General features: G+C 42.6%; 2 protein-coding genes across 6 annotated transcripts in view; both read right to left on the bottom strand.

The window, feature by feature from the left end:
* Nucleotides 1-5727, bottom strand: part of TAF2 (TATA-box binding protein associated factor 2) — a 99458-nt gene extending 93731 nt beyond the window's left edge. For all 4 annotated transcript variants that reach the window (XM_047726054.1, XM_047726056.1, XM_047726055.1 and 1 more), the window contains exons 1-2: nt 5361-5727; nt 4889-4943 (exon numbers count right to left, since the gene is read on the bottom strand). In XM_047726054.1, the coding sequence (XP_047582010.1) occupies nt 4889-4943; nt 5361-5443 (138 nt within the window). In that variant the 5' untranslated portion in view covers nt 5444-5727. The remainder of the gene's footprint in view (nt 1-4888; nt 4944-5360) is intronic.
* A 413-nt stretch (nt 5728-6140) lies between these two features.
* DSCC1 (DNA replication and sister chromatid cohesion 1) lies at nt 6141-21568 on the bottom strand. Of its 2 annotated transcripts, XM_047727986.1 has the most exons (9): nt 21276-21568; nt 19382-19550; nt 16607-16741; nt 15264-15354; nt 13971-14109; nt 13216-13268; nt 12874-13028; nt 10267-10415; nt 6141-7235 (listed from the first exon to the last, which is right to left on the bottom strand). In XM_047727986.1, exons 1-9 carry the CDS (start codon nt 21452-21454, stop codon nt 7127-7129), a joined length of 1179 nt encoding a protein of 392 aa, XP_047583942.1. In that variant the 5' UTR covers nt 21455-21568; the 3' UTR covers nt 6141-7126. The 2 variants fall into 2 exon arrangements, with proteins under 2 accessions (XP_047583942.1, XP_047583941.1); XM_047727985.1 differs by lacking the exon at nt 10267-10415 and having other exon boundaries at nt 21276-21550.
* Between the last annotated feature and the right edge of the window lie 249 nt (nt 21569-21817).

The raw sequence follows: 21817 nt of genomic DNA, 5'->3' as shown, positions 1-21817 counted from the left end.
GCTTCATTTCATACTGTCCACCAAGGTGGAGAGGGGAAGAGGAAAGGACACAAAACTTGCTAAGCTTCTTTGAATTCTAGAAGCAATATCTAGATCTGGGCGTACTGCTTACTAGGCAACCTATTAAGTTACCAGCTTTGAGAGGGGTCTAGACTAAGAAAAGGTTCTGCAGCAGGTCCAGGCGTGGTTCAAGCCATCCTGACACTTGGGCCTTACGAGTTAGCAGATCCAATGGCACTAGGAATGTCCATGACAGACAGAGGTGCTCTACAGACACTGGCTTTTCCCAATAGAATGACAGTGCAAATTCCTGAGCTTTGAGAGGAAGGCCACAAAGTCTTCTGCCGCTAACTACACTCAAATTTGCAAAGCAACTACTGGTTTGCTACTAGACCCTTCAGTAGAAACTCAACACTTGACTTCCAAAGATTGTTACCTGAAATGACCATAATGATAGGAGAGTAAAATAAAGTTCTGAAAAATAAAACTGGGCAAGTGCAGCAGTTTTCCACTTTTAAACAGAGACAACAGATCTGAGCCAGGGCCAAGCAGATTCATAAAGGAGAGGCAACACGTGAGTAGGTGCTCAGAATCCAGTAAGACATCCTCCCACTGCTCGTCTACCTCTCCCTCAATCTACACCCATCATGTCACTGAGAGCTCCCTATGCTCAGCTAACAGCACAAAGCACAAGACCAAACTAGGAGTAAGCATGCAGGATGCTACCACCAGCTGGAAGTGGAGGGAACTGCCATTAGAATGCCACTGAAGTGTGGCCCTAAAAGACAGTGGAAGAAGTTCTACAGCCAGCAGAACCTTGGGAAATATATCTGGCCATACCCTCCTTGTAGAAGCAGAGATGTCCTGAAGTATACAACTACACGGATCCATGGGCAATTGCTAACGGGTTGGTTAGGACTTTGGTAAGAACAAAATTAAGACTGAAAACAGGAAGAGAGCAGGAGAAGTGTATGGATGGATTTCTCAGAACAGGTACAGTGTGAAAATATCCATGTTGTTATCACATAAACGACCATCAGAGGGCACCCACAGCAGAAAGGACCTCCCCAAAACCAACTGGCAAGATGAAGTAGATAAAGCAGACTCTTTCCCTAGTCACCTTACCCAATGCACAAGGAGGTCATAGTGGCAGAAAAGACGCTCTACATGAGCCCTATGGCATGGTCTTCCCTCCATCAGGGATGTGCTGACTACCACCACTGCTGAGGGCCCACTGCCACTATCACAGGCTCATACTAAGCATCCACTATGGTACTGGAAGGACCACCTGGTAGGAGAACGACTATAAGACAGCGCACATCAAGAACATATCTGTCCTTACAAGAGCAGACATATTCTAGATTTTCCCCCCCAAACCACTACATACTTGTAGAAGACCATACATATCATTGTAATATCTCATACCTGTCTCTAAGTATACAGGAAAGTGTGGTGATGGGCTCTTACACACAAAATTTACTCATTTCATCATGTGCCCTATAATCCAGAAATGCCAGCGTGATCAGCTACTGAAGGCTCAGGTACTGCATCAATTGAGAGACCTCCAACAGGATGCTGTTTGAACTAGTGGACAATATGCAAGGTCAGCTTTCCATGGCCAAACTAGATCTGCAAACCAAGGGTAAAAGCTGGAGTGACTCTTCTCACTATTATATTAAAAAAAAAAAAACCACTGAAGGAATCTTTGCTGTCTTTGTAACCCTGGGTTCGGCATATTTGGCCAGGAGAAACATGCATCCACCAGGGCACATAGTCCTGGTTCCATTACACGGGAAGCTGAGACTGTCCCTTGACCACTTTGGGTTCCTCATGCCACTAAACCGTCAGGAAGAGAAAGAGGCCACTATACTGACTGGGATGACTAATCCCAATTATCAAACAAAGATTAGGTTCTGCAACACAGTAAGGACAACAATTCTGTCTGCAGTCCAGGAGGATTCATGGAACGCCTCTTATGGCTCACCTGGCCAACAGTCGTCATCAACGGAAAAGAAGCAACAACTCAATAAAGACAGGACAGGCAAGGATGCAGATCCTACAGGAATGAAGGTCTAGTCAGACCAACAGAAATATCAGCAGAAGAAAAAGGGAAAACGGAATGGGCAGGAGAATGAGGAAGCTGTGTTTATCAACTTTGGTCTTGACAACAGCTAAAGAAAGCAGGGGTTGTAGCAGTTAAGTTTCACGTTCTCTTTACTTTTCTTTCCACTGTTTTGGATGAAAGATACTGGTGGGAGCTAATACTTTAGTGGGAGTAGAGCTGAACGGCCATATCCTCACATGAATTCATGAGATCAGAGATTGGCAAACTCCCTCAAGGGTCGGGCAGTAAATGGGCTTTGTGGGCCACAGAGCCTCTGTCATAGGTACTCAGCTCTGCCAGCACAGCTCCAAAGCACTGTGGACAATATATAAATAAGTGGATGTGACTGCACTGCGACAAGACTTGTTACAAAAATAGGTAGTTAGCCATTGCCAATCTCTGCAATAATGGGTGAGACTTCATTAAGTTCCTTGTGTTGGGAATGCTAGCTTTTCATCTCAAAAAGACAAAAACAAAAACAGAAACAAAACAAACAAAACAAAACAAAAAAACAAGAAAGAATGTTTTTGGGGGCAAATGGGTAGACTATTCTACATATTCTCCTTTTGCCCCTCCGAATCCACTCTCCATTTTATACCCCAGGATTTACATTAACTGGCCACTAGCTCTTTAGCTTCTAGTTGGGGTGGTCCAATGGGAAGCATGAGGAGAAAACTGGAGAAGAAAAGTGAGCTCATTACATCTAAACTTCAGGTTCCCTGCTACCCAGTAGGCAGTAGCTTTTGCCACCAAAGGCCACACATCCTATAAAGTGACTCTTTCCCACAGCTACTATAGTCTATTATACCCTAGTAACCTCTTCCTTTGTTTTTTCAGGTTTAGAAGTGTTAACTGTTCCTTGTTGCTAACCCAGCGTGCCCCACCATCTCTTGGTTTCTCTTAACCCTGTTTGTTCTAAATAGTCCTTTTACAACCTTCCCTCAATTAACCTGTATGAACATGCTGCTTATTTCCTTCTAGGACCCTAATCCATTCACCACCCAACCAATTTTTCTAGTGGGAAACCCCCAACTCATTCATAGCTCCTTCCTGACATTCTTAGTACGAGTCACCTGCAATTCCTTCCCATCTATTATTTCAGCAGAGGCAGAGGAGATGGAAAAAGGGAACAGACAGTAAGGAGCTGCAGGTGACTCTTAGGTCATCCTGGATTTAAAAATGGCTCCATCACTTGTTAACCTAATGCCCTGGAGAAAGTTGCTTAGTCTCCAGTCTCTCAGCCACTTTAATTTTAAAAATTAGGATTAAAATAGTGTCTCCTTCATGGGGTTATTGTGATTGAGGTCACACACATAAAACCTTAGAAAAGTCTCATACATACAATGTACTCAATGAACATTCACTGTAATTCAGTCCATCATGTCAACTCTGTTTCTATACCACTTTCATTATTGTTATTTCATTCAGGGCTTCATCATTTCTCCCCAAGATTATTACAGTAACATCTTAATTAAACTTCCTAATTCTCATATCTTCCCTGCCCAATTAACACAACATAACACACCTAAGTATCCTTCCATGAAGTACAAGGTAAATATAGCTGACGCCCGAACACAGGTTTGAACTGCACAGGCCCACGTATATGTGGATTTTTTTCCTAATACAGGGCAGTACTGTAAATGTATTTTCTCTTCCTTATGATTTTCTTAATAACACATTATTTCCCTACCTTACTTTATTACAATAACACAGTATATAATAAACACACAAAATACACATTAATCAACTGTTCATGTTACTGGTAATACTTCTGGTCAATAGTAGGCTATTAGCAGTAAGATTCTGGGAAGTCAAAGTTATACCCGTATTTTTGACCGTGCAGGAAATCGGGACTCCTAGCCCCTACATTACTCAAGGGTCAGCTGTAACCATATGCAGGGAATATTGACAGAGAAATTCCGTGCAGGAAGTCAGGACCCCTAGCCCCTACATTATTCAAGGGTCAGCTGTAATCCTATGCAAGGAATATTGACAGAGAAATTCCCTAAATAAGGAGATGGGACTTAGTGAACCTTTAAGGATTCTAAGATTTCCTATAATAGGTTACTTTTTAACTATACAGCTCATCTTGAGTAAACACATGCATACAGCGGTAACAGTTCCAGAAGAAAGTTCATGCCATCACCCGCCCCCTGCAAAAACCAAAACAAAACAAATGAAAACAACAAAAAACAAAAAAACAAAGCTCACTAAGATTTTAAAGATCTCTTTAATATAGGTCCCCCCAAATTAAGCACTTGGGCATCCAAAGACTGTCCCAGACTGGATTATATACGCAATCTATAAATATCAAAGGAAAGGGGCAAGGTCTGCGAGATTGCAAACACCCTAACACCATACCTAAACCTTCAGAAAGCAATGCTCCTAAACCAGGTCAGCCAAGTATCAGAAAACAAAACCGGCCTCTTAGCAGCCAAGTTAAGTCTGTGAGAGCCCTAACCTTAATTTTTCTCACAGAAGAAATTTCACTATGGGCTTATTCTTGTATCATGCAAAATTCTAAAATGCTTGGTAATAGAGACTTTCATATTCCACAACAGATTAAACAGAATAAAATGTTAATACAGAAACAAAAAGAGAGAGAAAGAAGGGAGATTTGAGGCAGTCGGAACAGCAGCAAGGCTATGCACCTTGGAGTCACACAGATCTGAATTCTGAATATTACCTATTCTTGAAGCATAGTCATATGGAAGGGAACATTTCTAAATATTGTAAAGGATGTTTGAATTTGTTACTGCTTATAATTGTTGAGAATATACTTACCACAACAGATTTTCTCTGGAAGTTTATATTGTTGATGCAGACAACCTGATGGGTTGTATATTAAAAAGAAAAAGAAAAAAATACTGCTATTATTAAATAAAAACATAATTCTACGGAAGAATAAACAGGAAGTTCTAAGCAGCTCACAATCCTACTAATTAAGGTAATTGCACGTTTTAAATTTAGCAACAGCCACGAAAACAGATTTCTTCGTATAAAAATAGGAAGCTAGGTATTTTAAGAAAAACATTATTGACCTGCAAGGGACATTAAATCTGTTGAACAATACTGCCATTCAAAACCATACATACTGTCCACATAGGGTCCCACAAACGGCATTTCCACCACCCGTGAGTGGGCTCTAGTTTCCCACTAGGTTTCCCAGGGTCACCAAGGCAGCTTCAAGCAATCACAAAATAAAACTAATAAGAACTAAAGCTAGAAAAGGAAAGGAATACGAAAAAATACTTATAATTTATATGGCCTTGGGCTTTCAAAGCCCTTGTCTCCTTTCTTCCTGTTCATCCTGGCGGGCTCTAAACCAGTCGCCGGCATGAAGCGCTCCCACCGAGCTTGGCTTCCCGGTTCCCGGGGGGCTGCGGGGTATTACCAGCCTCCGGCACCTCCCACTCCCCGCTCCCCCACGCTCCCGACAGTCATGCCCCGCGGCCAGGGCTCCCTCGGCGCCCACACCCCGCCGCGTCCGATCCGCCGCCGCCTCAAACTTGCTCCCGCGATTCGGCTCCTTTTCGCCGTCTCTGGCGAGCTTGTCACGAAGATGCTCCTTCCACCAACCGCTCCAAGCCACAGACGGCCGACATCTTGCCTGTCACCTCTGACCTCTGGCGTCAGCGGAACTGGGACGCGCCGGGGGCGGGAGCCGGAAGTTCTGTGCCGGTGGGTGGGGCTTGCGAGATCACATTGGGGGTTTTGCCTTTGCTTTTCCTGGCACTTGGAAGCCAACTGTTAAAAATTAGGAAATGTATAATGGTTGCGGAAGAGCCGGGCGGGGAATAGGTGTGTGGGTGTGGGGGGGGGGGCGTCTTAGAACCAGGGACACATGAAACCAAAAGAAGAGGGTCCCGCCGGTTTGCTGTGTGAAGGGACAGCATGAACTCATTGGGCCCCAGTGACTGTAGCTGTGAGACATATAATTAGACCCACGTAGTCCTCACTCAGACTTAGGTACTCACTTAGTCCTCACTAGGTACTGCTGCCTCAGTATTTTTTTTTTTTTTTAAATAATCGCACATAGATACAAAACATTTATTGAAAAGACAAGTATTTTGAAACCATCGACATGTGCAGTTTATGTACAAGAGAATAACACAGTTGCAAATTTCAGTAACAGTCAAATCTTGGTTAGGTAATTGTGGATTACCCATTAACTTTTTTTTTTTTAACCTTGGATCAGATTTATCTTTCGCCTAACCCCTCAAACTGTCCTGGTGACAAGCTTATTAGCTAAGTTAAAATTAATTTGAACTTTGGTCAAATGAATACAAATCAGGAAAATAGAGCTATAAAGGCATTTTATCAAGCATTCCAAAACCCATTAGACATTACTTGTAGATTTCCAGTATTAGCCGTGTCCCTTTTCTCCATTACAGGATTGTAAATTGCTCTATTAGTATTTTCATGTAAGATTGAGGATCAAACCCATTTCACATGGACATCAGCCAGGCAACACAGCAGCTATTGCCAAGCCAACTTCATCAGTGTAAATGACTAATTTAGATAATAGAGGATCTAGTGACTCTCTGTCTTGGTGGAATGTTGAAAGTAGAGGGGAAATCACTTGAGAAATGACATTTTAGTGAATAGTTTCTCTAGGAAAGTATTACTATTTAGTTCTCGGAAAAAAGCCTTTAAATTTGTTAATTATTAGGACATCAAATCCTAATTAAAGGGATGCAATTTTAAATATAAAAAATGCCAACACTTTTCTATAAATAAAACCATATAGACTTGAGATATACTAAATATAGAAAACAACACTTTTGTCCTTAGTCTGTATGCATAATAAAAAAATAACTTGAAAGATAAAGAAATGTCCTATTTCATTTAAGGGAAAAAGAGCCATAGTTTCAAAACACTTAGGATTAGGAGAAAAACGTTTCAAAGTATGTTTTTTAAAATCTGTATATGCAAATATTTGCAAATATATGCAAGAATCTTTTTCTTATAACCATCAATTTATGAAGCAACTTCAGTCCCAAAGAACAGACTGTTGTTCTTTTAAGAAATGGGTCTTCTTGAATTGTAAACTTTAACACCATTTTGTATTGACGAGCGAGAATATTTAGTGAGCAATGCACCTATGGTTTGCTTCTCTCCACACAAATCTCTGTGGGGAAAAAAAAATAAATGAATAGCATGAATATTCATAGCGCTAGCTATTTATATATATTATATTCATATACATATACACTATATATACTATATTCATATATATATATATACTATACTCATAGTGCTAATTACTTGTATCTCTCTTACCTATATCCATCTTTCCAACAAGCATAAGGATGTGTGTTTGTGGGAGAGACAGGGTACGGAATGGTTACTAAGCCTTAATTGAACTAGGTACTATACACATATTACCTTGTTTAACCACAGAAAGAGTAACAGTAATGTATTACTTAACCCCACATTAGATATGGAACTCAGGTGGTCAAGGATGGAACCAAACTTCGCTGCCAGGTCTGCATGACTTCTAAGTCCAATTTTTTTCCCCCATTGTATCACACAGTCTTTAAATTAGATATACAAGCCATGCAATATAGGAGGGTCTAGACAGAGACGCTGGGTCCCAGGCTACCTGTGGGTGCTTATCTATGTTACCCACCCTCCCTGAACTTTAGCTTCATCTTCTGTACCCCAAAGAGGAGAAGGACTATCACTGGAATGTATGAGGTAAAGAAAGAATGAAGGGACAGGAGCTGGAGAAGGGAGAAATGGCAAGGTCATACAGGCTTTAAAGAACATGGAAAGGAGCAGTTGTGATTTAATTCTAAGTATAAAGGGAAGTTACTAGGTGGGTTTTCATTAATGTAAAAGCAAAATGTGATCTAAGTTTTAAATAATGGAGGCGATGAGTTGATGATTATGGAAGCTAAGTGGTGAGTACCTGGTGCATTCATTATGTTATATTGTCACTTCTGAACATCTAAAATTTTCTTAAAAAGTCTGAAGCATGGGACAGGAGAAGAGGGAAAAATACAAGTAGGGACACCAATTCAGAGGCAGGTCCTAGAGGACCCATTAGGATTTGCTCATAGTTTGAACCAGAGAGTGAGAGAAGAAAAAAGACAAGTATGATTCCCAGATGTTTTGCTTGAGTAACTGGACTAATGGTGGTGATGTCACTGAGAGGTGGAAGATAGGGTTAGAACAAGGCAGAAACCACAGTTCTGTTGTGAGCATGTCCGGTTTGAAACTCCTCTTAGATATCCGAGTGGACATGTTCAATAGACAGCCAGGTTTAAGAGAAACTGGACCTCAGGGAAAAGATCAAATATGAAGATAAAATTAGGAAGTCATTAAGTTTAAATCCAGGCCTAGATGAGGGCACCAAGGAAAAAAACACAAATGGAAAAGCAGATGGTCAAGAACAGTCCTAGAGCTCAGAAGCATTTAAAGGTTTGAAAGAACCGGGACATCTGAGCAAGAGACAGAGAAGGAGCTGCCTTGGGAGAGAGGGGACAAAAACGGTGTGCTTCAAGTAGAAAATGGTGCACAGTGTCCAACAGTTCTAAGAGGCCAAGTAAATAAGGATGGACAGTTGACCACTGAAATGTAGAAAGACAGAGGCCAACAGGTTAAGGAAAGAATGGGAGACAAAGAAGCAGAAATGAGTGCCCAAACTTTTAAAAGGAATTTCTTGTGAAACAGAACAGAAGGTATGGGGTCCAGTAGGTTGTTGTTTTTTAAAAGGAGCAATAGTACAGAATACCATATGTTGATGGGAACAATCCAGCAGGTAGGGAGACATCAATAACAAAAGGGGGGATAGAGATAACTAGAGGATGTATGTCTTTAATAAGGCCAGAGGGATGGGGCGTCTGCATGGCTCAGTGGGTTAAAGCCTCTGCCTTCCACTCGGGTCATGATCCCAGGGTCCTGGATCGAGCCCCACATTGGGCTCTCTGCTCAGCAGGGAGCCTGCTTCCTCCTCTCTCTTTCTCTCTCTCTCTGCCTGCCTCTCAGCCTACTTGTGATCTCCATCTGTCAAATAAATAAATAAAATCTTTAAAAAAAAAAAAAAAGTATTTTAAAAAATAAGGCCAGAGGGATGGATCTAGTGCAGAAGAAGGACTGGCCTTAGGAGTAAGGATGGTTCATGCATTATAGAGGAAGGACTGCAAAGGGCGTTTGTGCAGACATAATCCAAGGAGGCTGGCAGATTTAATGGTAGGAAAGACGTTGTCCTTGTCTTTTTTTTTTTTTTTTTAAGATTTTATTTATTTATTTGACACAGAGAGCGAGATCACAAGGAGGCAGAGAGGCAGGCAGAGAGAGGAGGAAGCAAGCTCCCTGCCGAGCAGAGAGCCTGATGCAGGGCTCGATCCCAGGACCCCGGGATCACGACCCGAGCAGAAGGCAGAGGCCTTAACCCACTGAGCCACCCAGGCGCCCCATCCTTGTCTTTTCTTATCTGTTTCTAAGTCCAGCCTGGGTAAAGAGAGGACAGGAGAGCTAAGACACAGTGAAGAGGTGGCATTAGTACATTTGAGATTTGAGTCCTATAAACAGTGACCAACCAGCTAGGTCGTTTTCCTGCAATCTGACATCTATGGGAAATGTTAAAGCGACGCAGCAGGAAAGGGGGGAGGGTGTTCATCATCGAGAGGGCCTGCTTTAGAGCCATAGTGGGGCATGTAGTCTGACTGGGCCTCGAAGAGCTGCACTTTGGCAGGAAGGAGGGCAGAGAAGTGGTTTTAGAGGCAGCATGAGGAAGAAAGACAACACATTCCCACCTCTGGGATCAGAGGTGAAGAATGACAGAAAAGACGGCCACCACTTGAAAAAGTTTCAAAGGAAGCCATGTCCTCAGGGAATGCTAAAAAAAAAAAAAAAAAAAAAAATTTCCTAATAATAAATCTCTTTATAAAATCTCTTTATAAAAAGAACCATCACATGCACGTGGGTGGCTCAGTGGGTTAAGCCTCTGCCTTTGGCTCAGGTCATGATCTCAGGGTCCTGGGATCGAGCCCCACACTGGGCTCTCTGCTCAGCAGGGAGCCTGCTTCCTCCTCTCTCTCTGCCTGCCTCTCTGCCTACTTGTGATCTTGGTCTATCAAATAAATAAATAAAATCTTTAAAAAAGAAAAGAAAGAAAAGAAAACCCTCAAAATCCACTTTGATAAATTACTTACTGAATATATGGAGCAATGTCTTCTTCTGTCCACTTTTCCCTTAGAGAGAAGAGACTGTTAAAACGTTCTTGATTATCCTCAGGCAAATCATCTACTTTTAGCAAAAATATGATTTCTGGTCTCGAGTGTCTATCCACCAAGGCTAAACCCTATTTTTAAAAAATGAAATGAAAAAGGGCAGTTAGAATAATGGTTTAGTGTCTAAATACAACTCATTCTTTTACCTTTAGGTTTGGCTGAGCCCAAGCCGCTCAAGACGTCAGCTACATGAAACTTCCACAAACTTCCAACTCCTCTAGGAGAGACCCTCAATAGTGTTTTTCATAAAAAGAGCTCCCTTAGACAGTGAATTCTCTTTTTCCCTTCTACAATCTGACTTCCGTTGCTCAATTTATCAGGATGGCTCTAGTTCAAAGTCACCAATGACCTGTCATTGCCAAATCTAGGGGCACCCTTCCTTGGATTTGCTAGCCCTGTTTTCTTTATTGATGTTGTCTCCTCCCTCTTTGAGTCTCCATCGCTGACATCACCATCTTATTATTTTCCTCCTAACTCAGCGTTGCAGTTCCCTCGGCTCCTACCCTGATATCTCAACTTGGTTCAATGTCATTGTCCTGGGTGTCTCAACTCACCTCGACTTAACCTCAGACTGCAAACACTACTTGCTAATGACCGCAACACATGCACCTTCAACTCAAATTACTCTTCTGAGGGCAAGAACTCTATACCCTATCTAAACGTACCTAAGAACTCATTTGATACCCAAAACTGCTCTAGTCCCATTATCCTAGGAAACCATGAACTCTGGGCATTATCCTAGATTGCATTATTCAAACCCCATACCTATGTGATCACTTAATCCTATAGATTTTAAGGCCTCAACATTTCCCTTAACCATTCCTCATAACCTAATTTCTTTGGCCAGTACTTTCTTCGTTACAAGTATATAACTGTAGAGAGCCTGGAGATTTCTCCTTTTTCATAATCTAGCCAACCTTCCATCCAAACATCCTCAAGGTCACAGTGTTCTTTCCAAAAGGTCAAATTCATCAGGTAGCTCTTCTCTTCTGATGTCACTAAAAGGTCCCCAAGAGCTTTCTATCCCTTTGCACAGACCGAAGTGTCCCTCACTGACTCACTAGCACCTTTTATTCTAGTCACGCATCTCTACCAATAGTGCCCCAATTTCTCTCTCTCCATGCCTTGGAACACACTCTCTGGGGTCCTCATCTCTGCCCTTCCATCTAGAGAGTTCATAGTTCATCCTTTCAAACTCGACAGCTCAAACAGCCATGCCTTCAGGAATTCATCCCCGATCAACCAGTCAGTGAGATGCATTAAGTCCCCTTCCTTTGCTCCCATAACACCTTGTACACACCCTTCCCATGACACAGATCATGCTATGTTATAAGAAAGGATTTATGCATGTCAGAGGCACCCCCATTGCCAGAGCCCAGAATGAGGACCCTGATGGCATGTGACATCTTCTTCTCAGCATCCAGCATGATGCCTGGATGTAGTAGGAACTCTCAGTATTGAGGAAATCCTTTCACACTGTAACAAATACTTACTGAGCATACACGACACTATTAGCAAGCAACACTGAAGAAAATTCTATCACAGAGAGTGGGAAACTCACATAATTAAATATTTTCCCAGAGCTAAGTGGTGAGCGCCACGAAGGAAGAATACTGGGTGCTCCGGCAAAGTCAATAGGAGACATTTTTTTTTTTTAGAGAAAAGAAAAGCCTCCTTGAAGGAATGACTCAAAGATGAATAGGAAGTGGCAAGGCAAAACTACAACAAAGGTCGTTCTAGAACAAAAAGCCTTGTGTGAAGGTCCTCAGGTGGGAGAGAGCTTGAGGATCTTGAAAACCTGAAAGACTGAGCAGGAGGAGGAGATGAAGCCACAGGGGGGTGATGAAGCATTTTGCAGGCCAAGATATGGGTCCTGGATTTTGTTTTTCTTTTTTAAAGATTTTACTTATTTATTTGAGAGAGAGAGGGCACTCACACACACACACACACAAGCAGGTGGTAGGGGAGGAGGGAGAGGGAGAAGCAGACTCCCCGCTGAGCAGGGAGCCTGACGTGGGACTCAATCCCAGGACCCTCGGACCATGACCTGAGCCGAAGGCAAACGCTTCACCAACTGAGACCCCCAGGTGCCCTCCTGCATTGTCTATCTTAAATGCTACGGGCAACCATTACATCATTAAGCATGACGTTCATCTCATCCACTGACATTTTCCAAGTCATTCTAGCAGCACTGCGGAGAATGGATCAGAGGGACACCATTGCTCTTTACAGCCACGTAAATATGGCACTTCAGGTTCGAACAGTGCTGGTGGGAAGACAAATGCAACAAGGTGAAATACACCAGGGGTGGGAAGCAGGATTAACTGTACACCGGCCTGAAGGACCTCACCAAGGTGGCAGAAACATTCTCAAAGCAGTGACGGACTGAATGCAGTGTCGGCTCCTAATGGAAACAGTGGCTTGGAAAATAAAGTGGCTCCCAACTCAGTGGCAATAAAGATTTCATGTCACCCAGTAACGAATGAAACCCCATTGCATTATGGCAGCAATCCCCACCGCTAACCTCACCTTAAGCTGATCGAGCCGCGTTGTCATTCCTTCTGGAACGCTTTGTTGCCACACTTCTTGAAACTCAGCCAGGTTAAATTTCACTGCATTCTGAAGGAGCATCTGTGCTGTTGCTCTGCAAATTTTATCAGCACTCAATGCAAAATAAACTTCACCTAAGGAAAAGGTCGTTTCCTATGGTCTTCTGACCATTCATTCAATGCACTACTCCGGTTTCTTTTTCCCCAGTGAAATTTCTCAGGAAAAATTACACCCAACTCACCTCCCACAAACCCACGTGCACATTTCAGAAAGGTGTACCAATTTGAACACAGACAAGTTAAAATACTTTCCAAATCTTACCTTCCTCTACGTATTTCTTCCCGTAACATTTAAGACAGTGTTCAATCATTGCCCTGAAAAATTTAAAACACTCCTTTGAAAAGTTCTCAATGTGTTTTTAGGCATTATATCTTAAACACCATTGCTAACTAAAAACTTAAGATACAAATTTGAGATTTTACGTACTAAGTGATTTTGGTTGCCAATTAAAATTTTTACAGCAGGAACTAAGTAAAATATACTGGAAAGCTACTATATGACAGGCCCATACTAAACATTTTTTTTCATGAATTATGTGAGCATACATTTATTATCATAAGATAGCTAAAGCATCATTATGAATTGTAGGAAGCACTCTGTATTTTTTTTTAAGATTTTAATTTTTTGACAGAGATCACAAGCAGGCAGAGAGGCAGGCCGAAGGGAGCGGGGAACAGGAAGCAGACTCCCAGCTGAACAGAGAGTCTGATACTGGGCCCCATCCCAGGGCCCTGAGATCATGATCTGAGCCAAAGGCAGAGGCTTAACACTGAGCCACCCAGGTGCCTCTGTCTTTGTATTTTTTAAGGTAGTAAAACAAACAAACAAAACAGAGATGATGGACATTTATTCAGCCCAGTGACTAAAACTTCTAAGTCCTTCCTGGTTATATTATTTTTTAAATTTCTATAAGATATCAAAATATTAATAGTCTATGCCCTATATTTAGTTCCACGCTGGGAAATAATTTTCTTTCCTTTAAGCAAGTTTGGAGGGACAGTGATTAAAATACTCACTCTGGCTCCAAGGGTCCAAGCTCCTGAAGACAAATATTCAAAGGAACTTTATCAAAAGACCAAGATTCAGAATCCACAAGCTGAGTTACATGATTCAGAAGTTTCATCTCATAATCAAATTCAAGAAGCCTCCAATAACCTACAAATTCCCAAAGTAATAGTTACAAAGGACATTGTAAGCAAATTAATTGGCTAATAGATTGATGAAGCAGCAGTGTGCTCTTGCCCAGTACAAAAGAGACATTAGAAGTCTTCGTTTTCTTTAGAGGAAACACTTTTTATGCTTTTCTCCTCATCATTACGAATTGTGTCTGGAGGGAAACCCAAGTGGTTTTTAAAAAGTACCTTACCTATGACTCACACTGATTTTTTCAAGTGCTTTAATAATTAGTTCAGAGCAATCTTGCCTTTCTAAATGGAAATGCGGAAATCCTGTAGCTGGTTCAGTGATTTCATTAGAACACTGTACAAAAGAGGCAAAGGTTGTAGGTTGGATATCCCACATAGTGATTTCCACTCTGGGGCACTGGCATGGCTGTAACTCTCCTCTAGATGCCTTGCAGAGGTGTTCTCATGCTCATAAAGGGGACTAGGTCACACAAGAGTCAACACTCAGAGGTACAATATGAATCAATGGCAAGATAAAGGTTGGGTGTCAAGATACCTTTCCCTGTTCTTGAGAAAGATCACAAAATGCCAACTGAGCACTGAATGCAACACCATCCCCCCTGGAGAAACAAATCAAGTAAAAATCCACCATTTCCAAGGGAGAATGTTACTATTGCTATTCTGAAAAAATAAAGGCGACCTTAGAAAAGAAGGTGTGTGATGTCGATCTGAGAAAACGCCAGGAATAAACTATGCGCCCCTCGACACATACCAAAATTTTATCCATCCCCATGCAAAAAGTGAAAAATGAAGAGGGTGGCATTAAAATCCATTGGTTTCTAACCTCAACATTCATGGTACTCCTATACCATAGCAATTAACGGCAGGCATCCATAATTTAAAACTTTATTTCCAAGGCTTAGGATCAACTGTGCCTCAAGAAAAAGCCCTGTTAGGAGTGGCTGGACTCACCAGTCGGGTGGACCTCGTCATGTAAACAAGACATGTAACCTCTACCTCCCATCCAAAAAGATAAGTATATCTTTTTTAACCTTAACCCTAACCCTAACCTAAGCTTTAAGACCAAAAGATAATTAAATAGATAGTATGCAGTGGGATGAAAATGTCCATAAATTTCTTTCTTACATGATAATTCCATTGAACAATTATGGTAAGTAACGCTACCTTCAATCTCACAGGCATTTAGAACTTGTAATTGGGTCATTATTTCTTCCTCGCTTGCCTGAATTTGATCAAGCAAATCTTCCGTTGTATACTGAAACCAGGAAAAAAAAAACAAAAAACATTTTAAGGCCTTTGAAGAATATTTTTTTAGACTCACTGAATTTGGGAGAATAGATACATAGAACAGATTAAGTCAGTATTTATACATAGCTCAATTTCTTCTGATAAGGTGGAGTGATTATTACATGAAATCTAAGAAAATATAGGGTGGATCTTTGTGAGGTCGACTATAGCCACAGTTTTGTAGATAGGATGCCAAAGAGAAAAGAAAAGTTACGTAGGCCTGAGTGGGAGAGGGAAGTAGGAAAAAGAAAGATTAGAAGGTAACAGTTAAATTAGGAGGTACGGGGTTTCCTTGGGGTGATTAAAGTGTTCCGAATGTCATTGTGGTGACTGACCACACAACTCTGTGTATATCCTAAAGCCACTGAATTAAAGGCACTTAAAAATGAGTGAACTGGGACACCTGGGGGGCTCAGTGGGTTAAAACCTGTCTTCGGCTCAGGCCATGATCTCAGGGTCCTGGGATCAAGCCCCGCATCAGGCTCTTTGCTCAGCGGGGAACCTGCTTCCCCTGCCCCCCTTCTCTCTGCCTGCCTCTCTGCCTACTTGTGATCTCTGTCTGTCAAATAAATAAGTAAAATCTTTAAATAAATAAATAAAATGAGTGAACTATCTGGTCTATAGGAAAAAAAGAAAAAGAAAAAAAAGAAAAAAAAAATCAGTCAATGAAGAAAACGAGAACTAACATAAATACGGTCTTCAGAATGCCCATACAGTTCTATAATTTTGAATTATATTAAAAACTTGAGAATTTTTTTTACTTAGCTTGTAAATATTTTTCCATACTTCCAGGAATCGATCAGTTCTCACAGGAGAATAAGAATACTTTCCACTTCCATAATGTCTTTCCTGAAGAGCCCCTAATTATATTTTTAATTAAATAAAAAATAAACTTCCAAAAAATGTATTCCATAGTTAGGAACATGTGAAGCTTTCAGCTATGTAAATGACACCATGATATCTAGCATTTGCTTTAAAGTATTCCAGAAAAAGGAGGAAAAAAAGGTGGGATGTAGCAGGGAGACAGAAGCCGCAAGATTGACAAAATATTGATAAATGTTCAACTGAGTGATGAATATATGGGGGGCCGTCTTTCTGCTTTGGGGTATGTTCGAAATTTTCATAATATAAACACTAAAAGTAAGAATGTCGCCATTAAGTGGCTCTAATTATATTTCTATTTTGTAAATTTCAAAGAAAAAAATGAAAATAAGTCTTACTTTTGAATGATTTGAATCCTTTTCTTTTTGACTGTCGGGTCCTTCATAAGTATTTTCCATCAAAAGTTTCTTTAGCTTCTTTAATTTAGGTCTGCATCTTCTTAATTCCCAGTAATTATTAGAAAAACCAAAGATCTAGAAAATATAAATACATAACCTTTCAGGAGCCTTTCTAAAAGAAAACTTCATACAAAATTTCAACCAACTCCTCTGCTCTCAGTAAGAAGAAAAGAGAGCCAGGTAATATGCTTTCTGTTGAGAAGGCCTCCTCCGGCCATCTCAAGCAAATGAATGGGTATATTCAGGAAACATCTTTTTTTTTTTTTTTAAAGATTTTATTTATTTATTTGACAGAGAGAGATCACAAGCAGGCAGAGAGGCAGGCAGAGAGAGAGGAGGAAGCAGGCTCCCTGCCGAGCAGAGAGCCCGATGCGGGGCTCGATCCCAGGACCCTGAGATCATGACCTGAGCCGAAGGCAGCGGCTTAACCCACTGAGCCACCCAGGCGCCCCAGGAAACATCTTTTCAAACCCCAATTAAGAAGACACTGCCAGCATAGTGAGCCAGTCACTGAGGTCAGTAGCTCAAATGTACTCTGGAAACTAGGGTGTATGCCCAGAAAAGAAATGACCGAGATGGGACAGTTCTATAAACCTGATGGACACAATAGAAAATGAGTATTTTTAGGCTGGAAAACAAAAAATAGAGACGTGATCACAGTCTTCAAATAATGAAGGGATGTTAAAAGAGAGAGGGAGTTTCCTTGCTCTGTGTGGCTTATGGTGTCAAAATCTAGCAGAAAGTTAAGGAAGAGAGACTTTAATGCAAGAATGCTGCTAATTCCTTGTTGTGAAACCGCAAGAGGCTCATCACTCCAACCAATCCAGTTGACAGTGGCTACTGGATGGATGAGTATCTGCTACCCCTCCCTACCTCTGGGACAGCCAGTACCTAGCGTCTGGTAGGTGCCCGGTTAAATCGCTCACTTAAGTAAGGAGAGAAGGCCGCACTGGATTATCTGCAGGGTGCCTTCCAAAATGCAAGGGCAAGGATGCTTCTACTTTCAAGCTAGTACAAGGCTTGATTGACAAGTGATGGGGATGCTGCTGAATCCAAGGATTCCAAGGGAGGAGCCTAACGACCAAACCAAAAAGACCGGTTTCATCCACAGTTCACAAACGGACGGGTTGCTGGCTATACCCAAAGCCAGATGTTGGTGACTGTTTTGTGCTGTCCAGGAGGGATAGTCAGTATGGAGTTGAAATTAGTTGCCCATGTGGAAATATTAGAGGAGATTTCTGTCCCAGAATCTAAATGTCAAGGTTTACTTGAAAGCAGGAAGTCAGAAGATTGGCCTGCTTTCCCACAAGGCCATGCTATGGCTGCCCGCATATGTGGGACTAGTGTTTTCCAATTTGCCACAGATCCCACCACTCTCTATTACTGCAAAGACTAATATCAATATCCGCTACCATTTTACCTGCAGCCGCTTGCTCTGCCCATGGGCATTCCTCACCTAACCCTTCCAGGCATCTGAAGCGCAACCACAGTTTAAAGCTTGGGGCACCTGGGTGGTTCAGTAAGTTAAGTGTCTGCTTTCGCCTCAGCTCAGGATCCTGGCATCCTGGGATCAAGCCCTGCAACGGGCTCCCTGTTCAGTGCAGTGTCTGCTTCTTCCTACTCCCTCTGTCCCCCTAAAGATTAAATAAATCTTTAAAATAAAATCTTTAAAACAAAAAAACTTCAGTTGGTAGATCTCTGTTACACTTTCCTCAGTCTCAATGCACAGAATTCCCTTAACGAGAGCTCAGAGGTACTCCTAGTTTGTTATACACCTGCAAAAACACCTATAAAACAGGTGCACGATGAGAAAATGACATCTTTTACAAAAGACTGAACTGCCCACATTTCTAGTTAATTACAATCGAAATACAGAAACCCCCCCCCCAAAAAAAGAAAATTTACTGGAAGTTATTCTGTTCTAGCAACATGATGGATCACTGACATTTCCCAGTATTTTCCCTTATTTCTATTCCAATTCTTAGGCAGTAGTTGGCCTAACGTCATTCCAAGAGAATTAAGGGCTATGTTTGGATCATGACATGTATAATAATCTAGACAGGATGGAAATTTCTATTTGGTATCAGTCATCAGTAGTCTCCATGATAATTAAGAATTTATTATGCATGGCTAGAGGCCATAATGAGCTAAACCGACTTCAAAGGTGAGAAACACACCTGCCTCAAAAATTCAAATTTCTTCGTTTCTTCACCTCATAAACATTACTTAAAGTATTAGTTGTGGCTTGAGTGAGCCTCCTTTCAAACATATCTCCAGCAAGACTCACTAAAAATGGGTAAAACTTTTAGAATATGTCACCTAATCACAAACTTTCCATGTTGCAGAAAATGGTCATCTTATCTATGACTTAAAAATCCAATAGGGAAAATAAGCCAACTTCACAAGACTCCAAACAATGCCGAGACATTTTAAATTGCATTAGAGAACTTTTCAGATCCCCTGTGATTATACTAAAGATTTTTTTTTAAAGATTTATTTATTATTTTAAAGACAGAAGGGAGAGGAGAGAATCTCAAGCAGACTCGCCGCTGAGCTCAAGCGCTAGACCCTGAGATCATGACCTGAGCCAAAATCAAGAGTCAGACACTTAACCGACTGAGCCACCCAGGTGACCCGATACCTAGATTTTAATTAAAAGCAGTATTAGCACAGGTGTTGTGATTCTCACATAAATTAGAAGGCAGAGAACAGCACCTCAGCATGAATAATGTTACAATGCGTTTCCTCCTTCTTCAGCTGGTCCGGAGTTTTACAGCCAGGAATAAAAAGCAACATATTGGAAGTGTCCGCTATTTTCAAGTCATACGTTTTGTCTTTACTGCACAGGACAGCCCGTTCATCTTTGTCACCTCGAATCACAAGACTGCAGGAAAATGGGAAGAGAAAATACAGGATTTACTTACTGAGACGCCAACAGACATCTTCATCATAAACAGTTCCAAAATCCTCTAGGCTTGTAGAATGTAAAATTAAGTCTTGAGGCTCTGTCTGTCCCCCCACTCCCCCCACCCCAAGAATCTTGTTAAAAAACTGGACCCCAATCTGCCAGGCTGGGATGGAACCCAGAATTCTAATAGGCTCCCAGACAATCATTATGCTCTTGGTCCTGGTACCCACCTAAGAGTGGTTCTTCTTGTTTTGTTCTGAATATCCCCCTAACAATCAAAGCAGCACACCCTAACCTACCCATCACCTCTGCTGCAAAGAAATTGGGACTTTATAAAGAGAACTGCAATGCTGAATGAAAAAAAGAGGAAAAACATGTTTTTACAAACTGCAGTAAAAAAGTTCTGGAAAGGGTCACGGGGGGAAAAGAGCCAGAAGAGGACGGGAAGGACAGAAGTGAGGAAGAAGAAGAAAGGCTAAGGACAAATACGATGGCATTGACAAGGGCAGAGGCTCTAGCAGTTTTGTTTATAAAACGTTTAACCCTCCTCTACACTATTCACCTCTTTTAAAGAAATAAAAACAAACCCTGAAATAGAAGAATGTGTAATGCTTTTTAAAATTAAAGACTTAATTTAAGTGAAAATAAGTGGGGTTTTGCTTTGAGTTTCCTAGTGCTAAAAACACTTGAGTCCCAAGTACCCACTCTTCAACATTTATTTCCACCTTGCACTATCCATGCTTCAATATTTTGTTTAAAGCAACTACCCGTCCCCTGGCAAAAAGGTTTTTAAACGACGCACTTCTTGGTCCTTCTGGATTGCCAGGTGGATGAATTGTAACCGGATAAAAGCAAAGTCAGCACACCTGAAGTCCTTTCTTAAACTCCGCCCCACCCCGTCCCCAACTCAGCTGGAATGAAAACCAATGAATGAGGCTCCGCTTAGGCTTCCTTAAAGATCCTTCGCGGCTAACATCTGTAGATGGCCAGTTAATTGTAACAGCGTCAGACGAGTAAATGTGAAAACTGAAAGCCTGAAGAGTTCAAGTTAAAGAAATCTACAAGAAAACAACCTCATAAGATACAGGTGTTGGAGGTGGGGTGTTGCAGAAGGGAAGCAAACCAGAGCCTCTAACTCCTTTTCCAGAAGCTGGGCGTGCACAAAGTTGAATAACTCTCTAGACGTCTCCTCTGTATTTCTTAATCCATGGCTTTGCAGCCCATGTGTAGCTGACCCAAAGTGAGAAACAGCTTCAGATTTCCATTAAACGGCCCCACGCGAGTAGGCTTTTGGAGGCCTCCCACAATGACCAACTGTGTAGAACGGCTTTCAACTCATTCCCTACAGTCCGACCTACTTACAGTGGAATATAAGCGGGCGGAAGGCAAGGAGAACTCTGTAAACATTAGAAAGTAGCACCGGATTATAAGCTACAATGGCGAAGTGTACACCGCAGCTCCTGACATCAGTGTTCAGGGCTCCCAAAACTTCACTGAGGTTCTATTTCCCGATGTGTTCCCCCCAGATGAGCTGGGCCAGTCCTCTGGATCACCGCAGTCCAGCTACGTGGACGGACCCGCAGTGGCGTGGACCCCTCGGAAGAAAGGCAGCGCGCTGGAGATGAGGCCTCCGGGCAGCTGCGAGCCCTCTGCGTTTCCGGCCCAGTTTCCCCGTCCTGCGTCTCCCCGCGGGGCAGTCACCTGTCCCCGGCCTCCAGCTGCTGGCACAGCGCGGGCTCCAGCTCCAGCAGGCAGAAGTCGCCGGCAGCCGCCCCGGCCCCGGGCCCGAAGGCCAGGCAGTGCACCGCGGGCTGCAGCTCGGCCGCGTTCAGCTTGGCGATCTGGAGCGTCGCGTCCACCTCCTCGCGGGTCCGCTTCATCGCTGCGCCGGGGGGACCCGCCGCGTCCGGGGTGGGGGGGCAGGAGGGATGCCGCAAGGCTAACGAAAGAGAACGGAGCTGCGTGAGCAAGCCCGACCCCGCGGAAAGCACGGGAGCACCGGACAGCCTTCCAAAAGCGCGCCAAGGCGGAGGGGGCGTGTTTCCGGGGCGGAGCGTCCGCGGAAGGCTCCAAAGGTCGCCGCTGCTCGGGGGGGAGGTGCGGTCCGCGGCGGCCCGTCACCCCACGCACGACCGGGGCTGCGGGAGGAAATCCACGCTTCCGTCGGGCCATCTCGGCGGGACCCCGTGAGAGCTGTGCTGCCACCTCGCCGGGTGCCACGCGGAGCCCTCGCCCACCCCTTC

This window comes from Lutra lutra, chromosome 4 (genome assembly GCF_902655055.1).
Source record: "Lutra lutra chromosome 4, mLutLut1.2, whole genome shotgun sequence".
Classification (NCBI taxonomy): Eukaryota; Metazoa; Chordata; class Mammalia; order Carnivora; family Mustelidae; genus Lutra; species Lutra lutra.
Note: the sequence above shows the minus strand (reverse complement) of the source record. Positions and strands in the feature narration are given on the sequence as shown.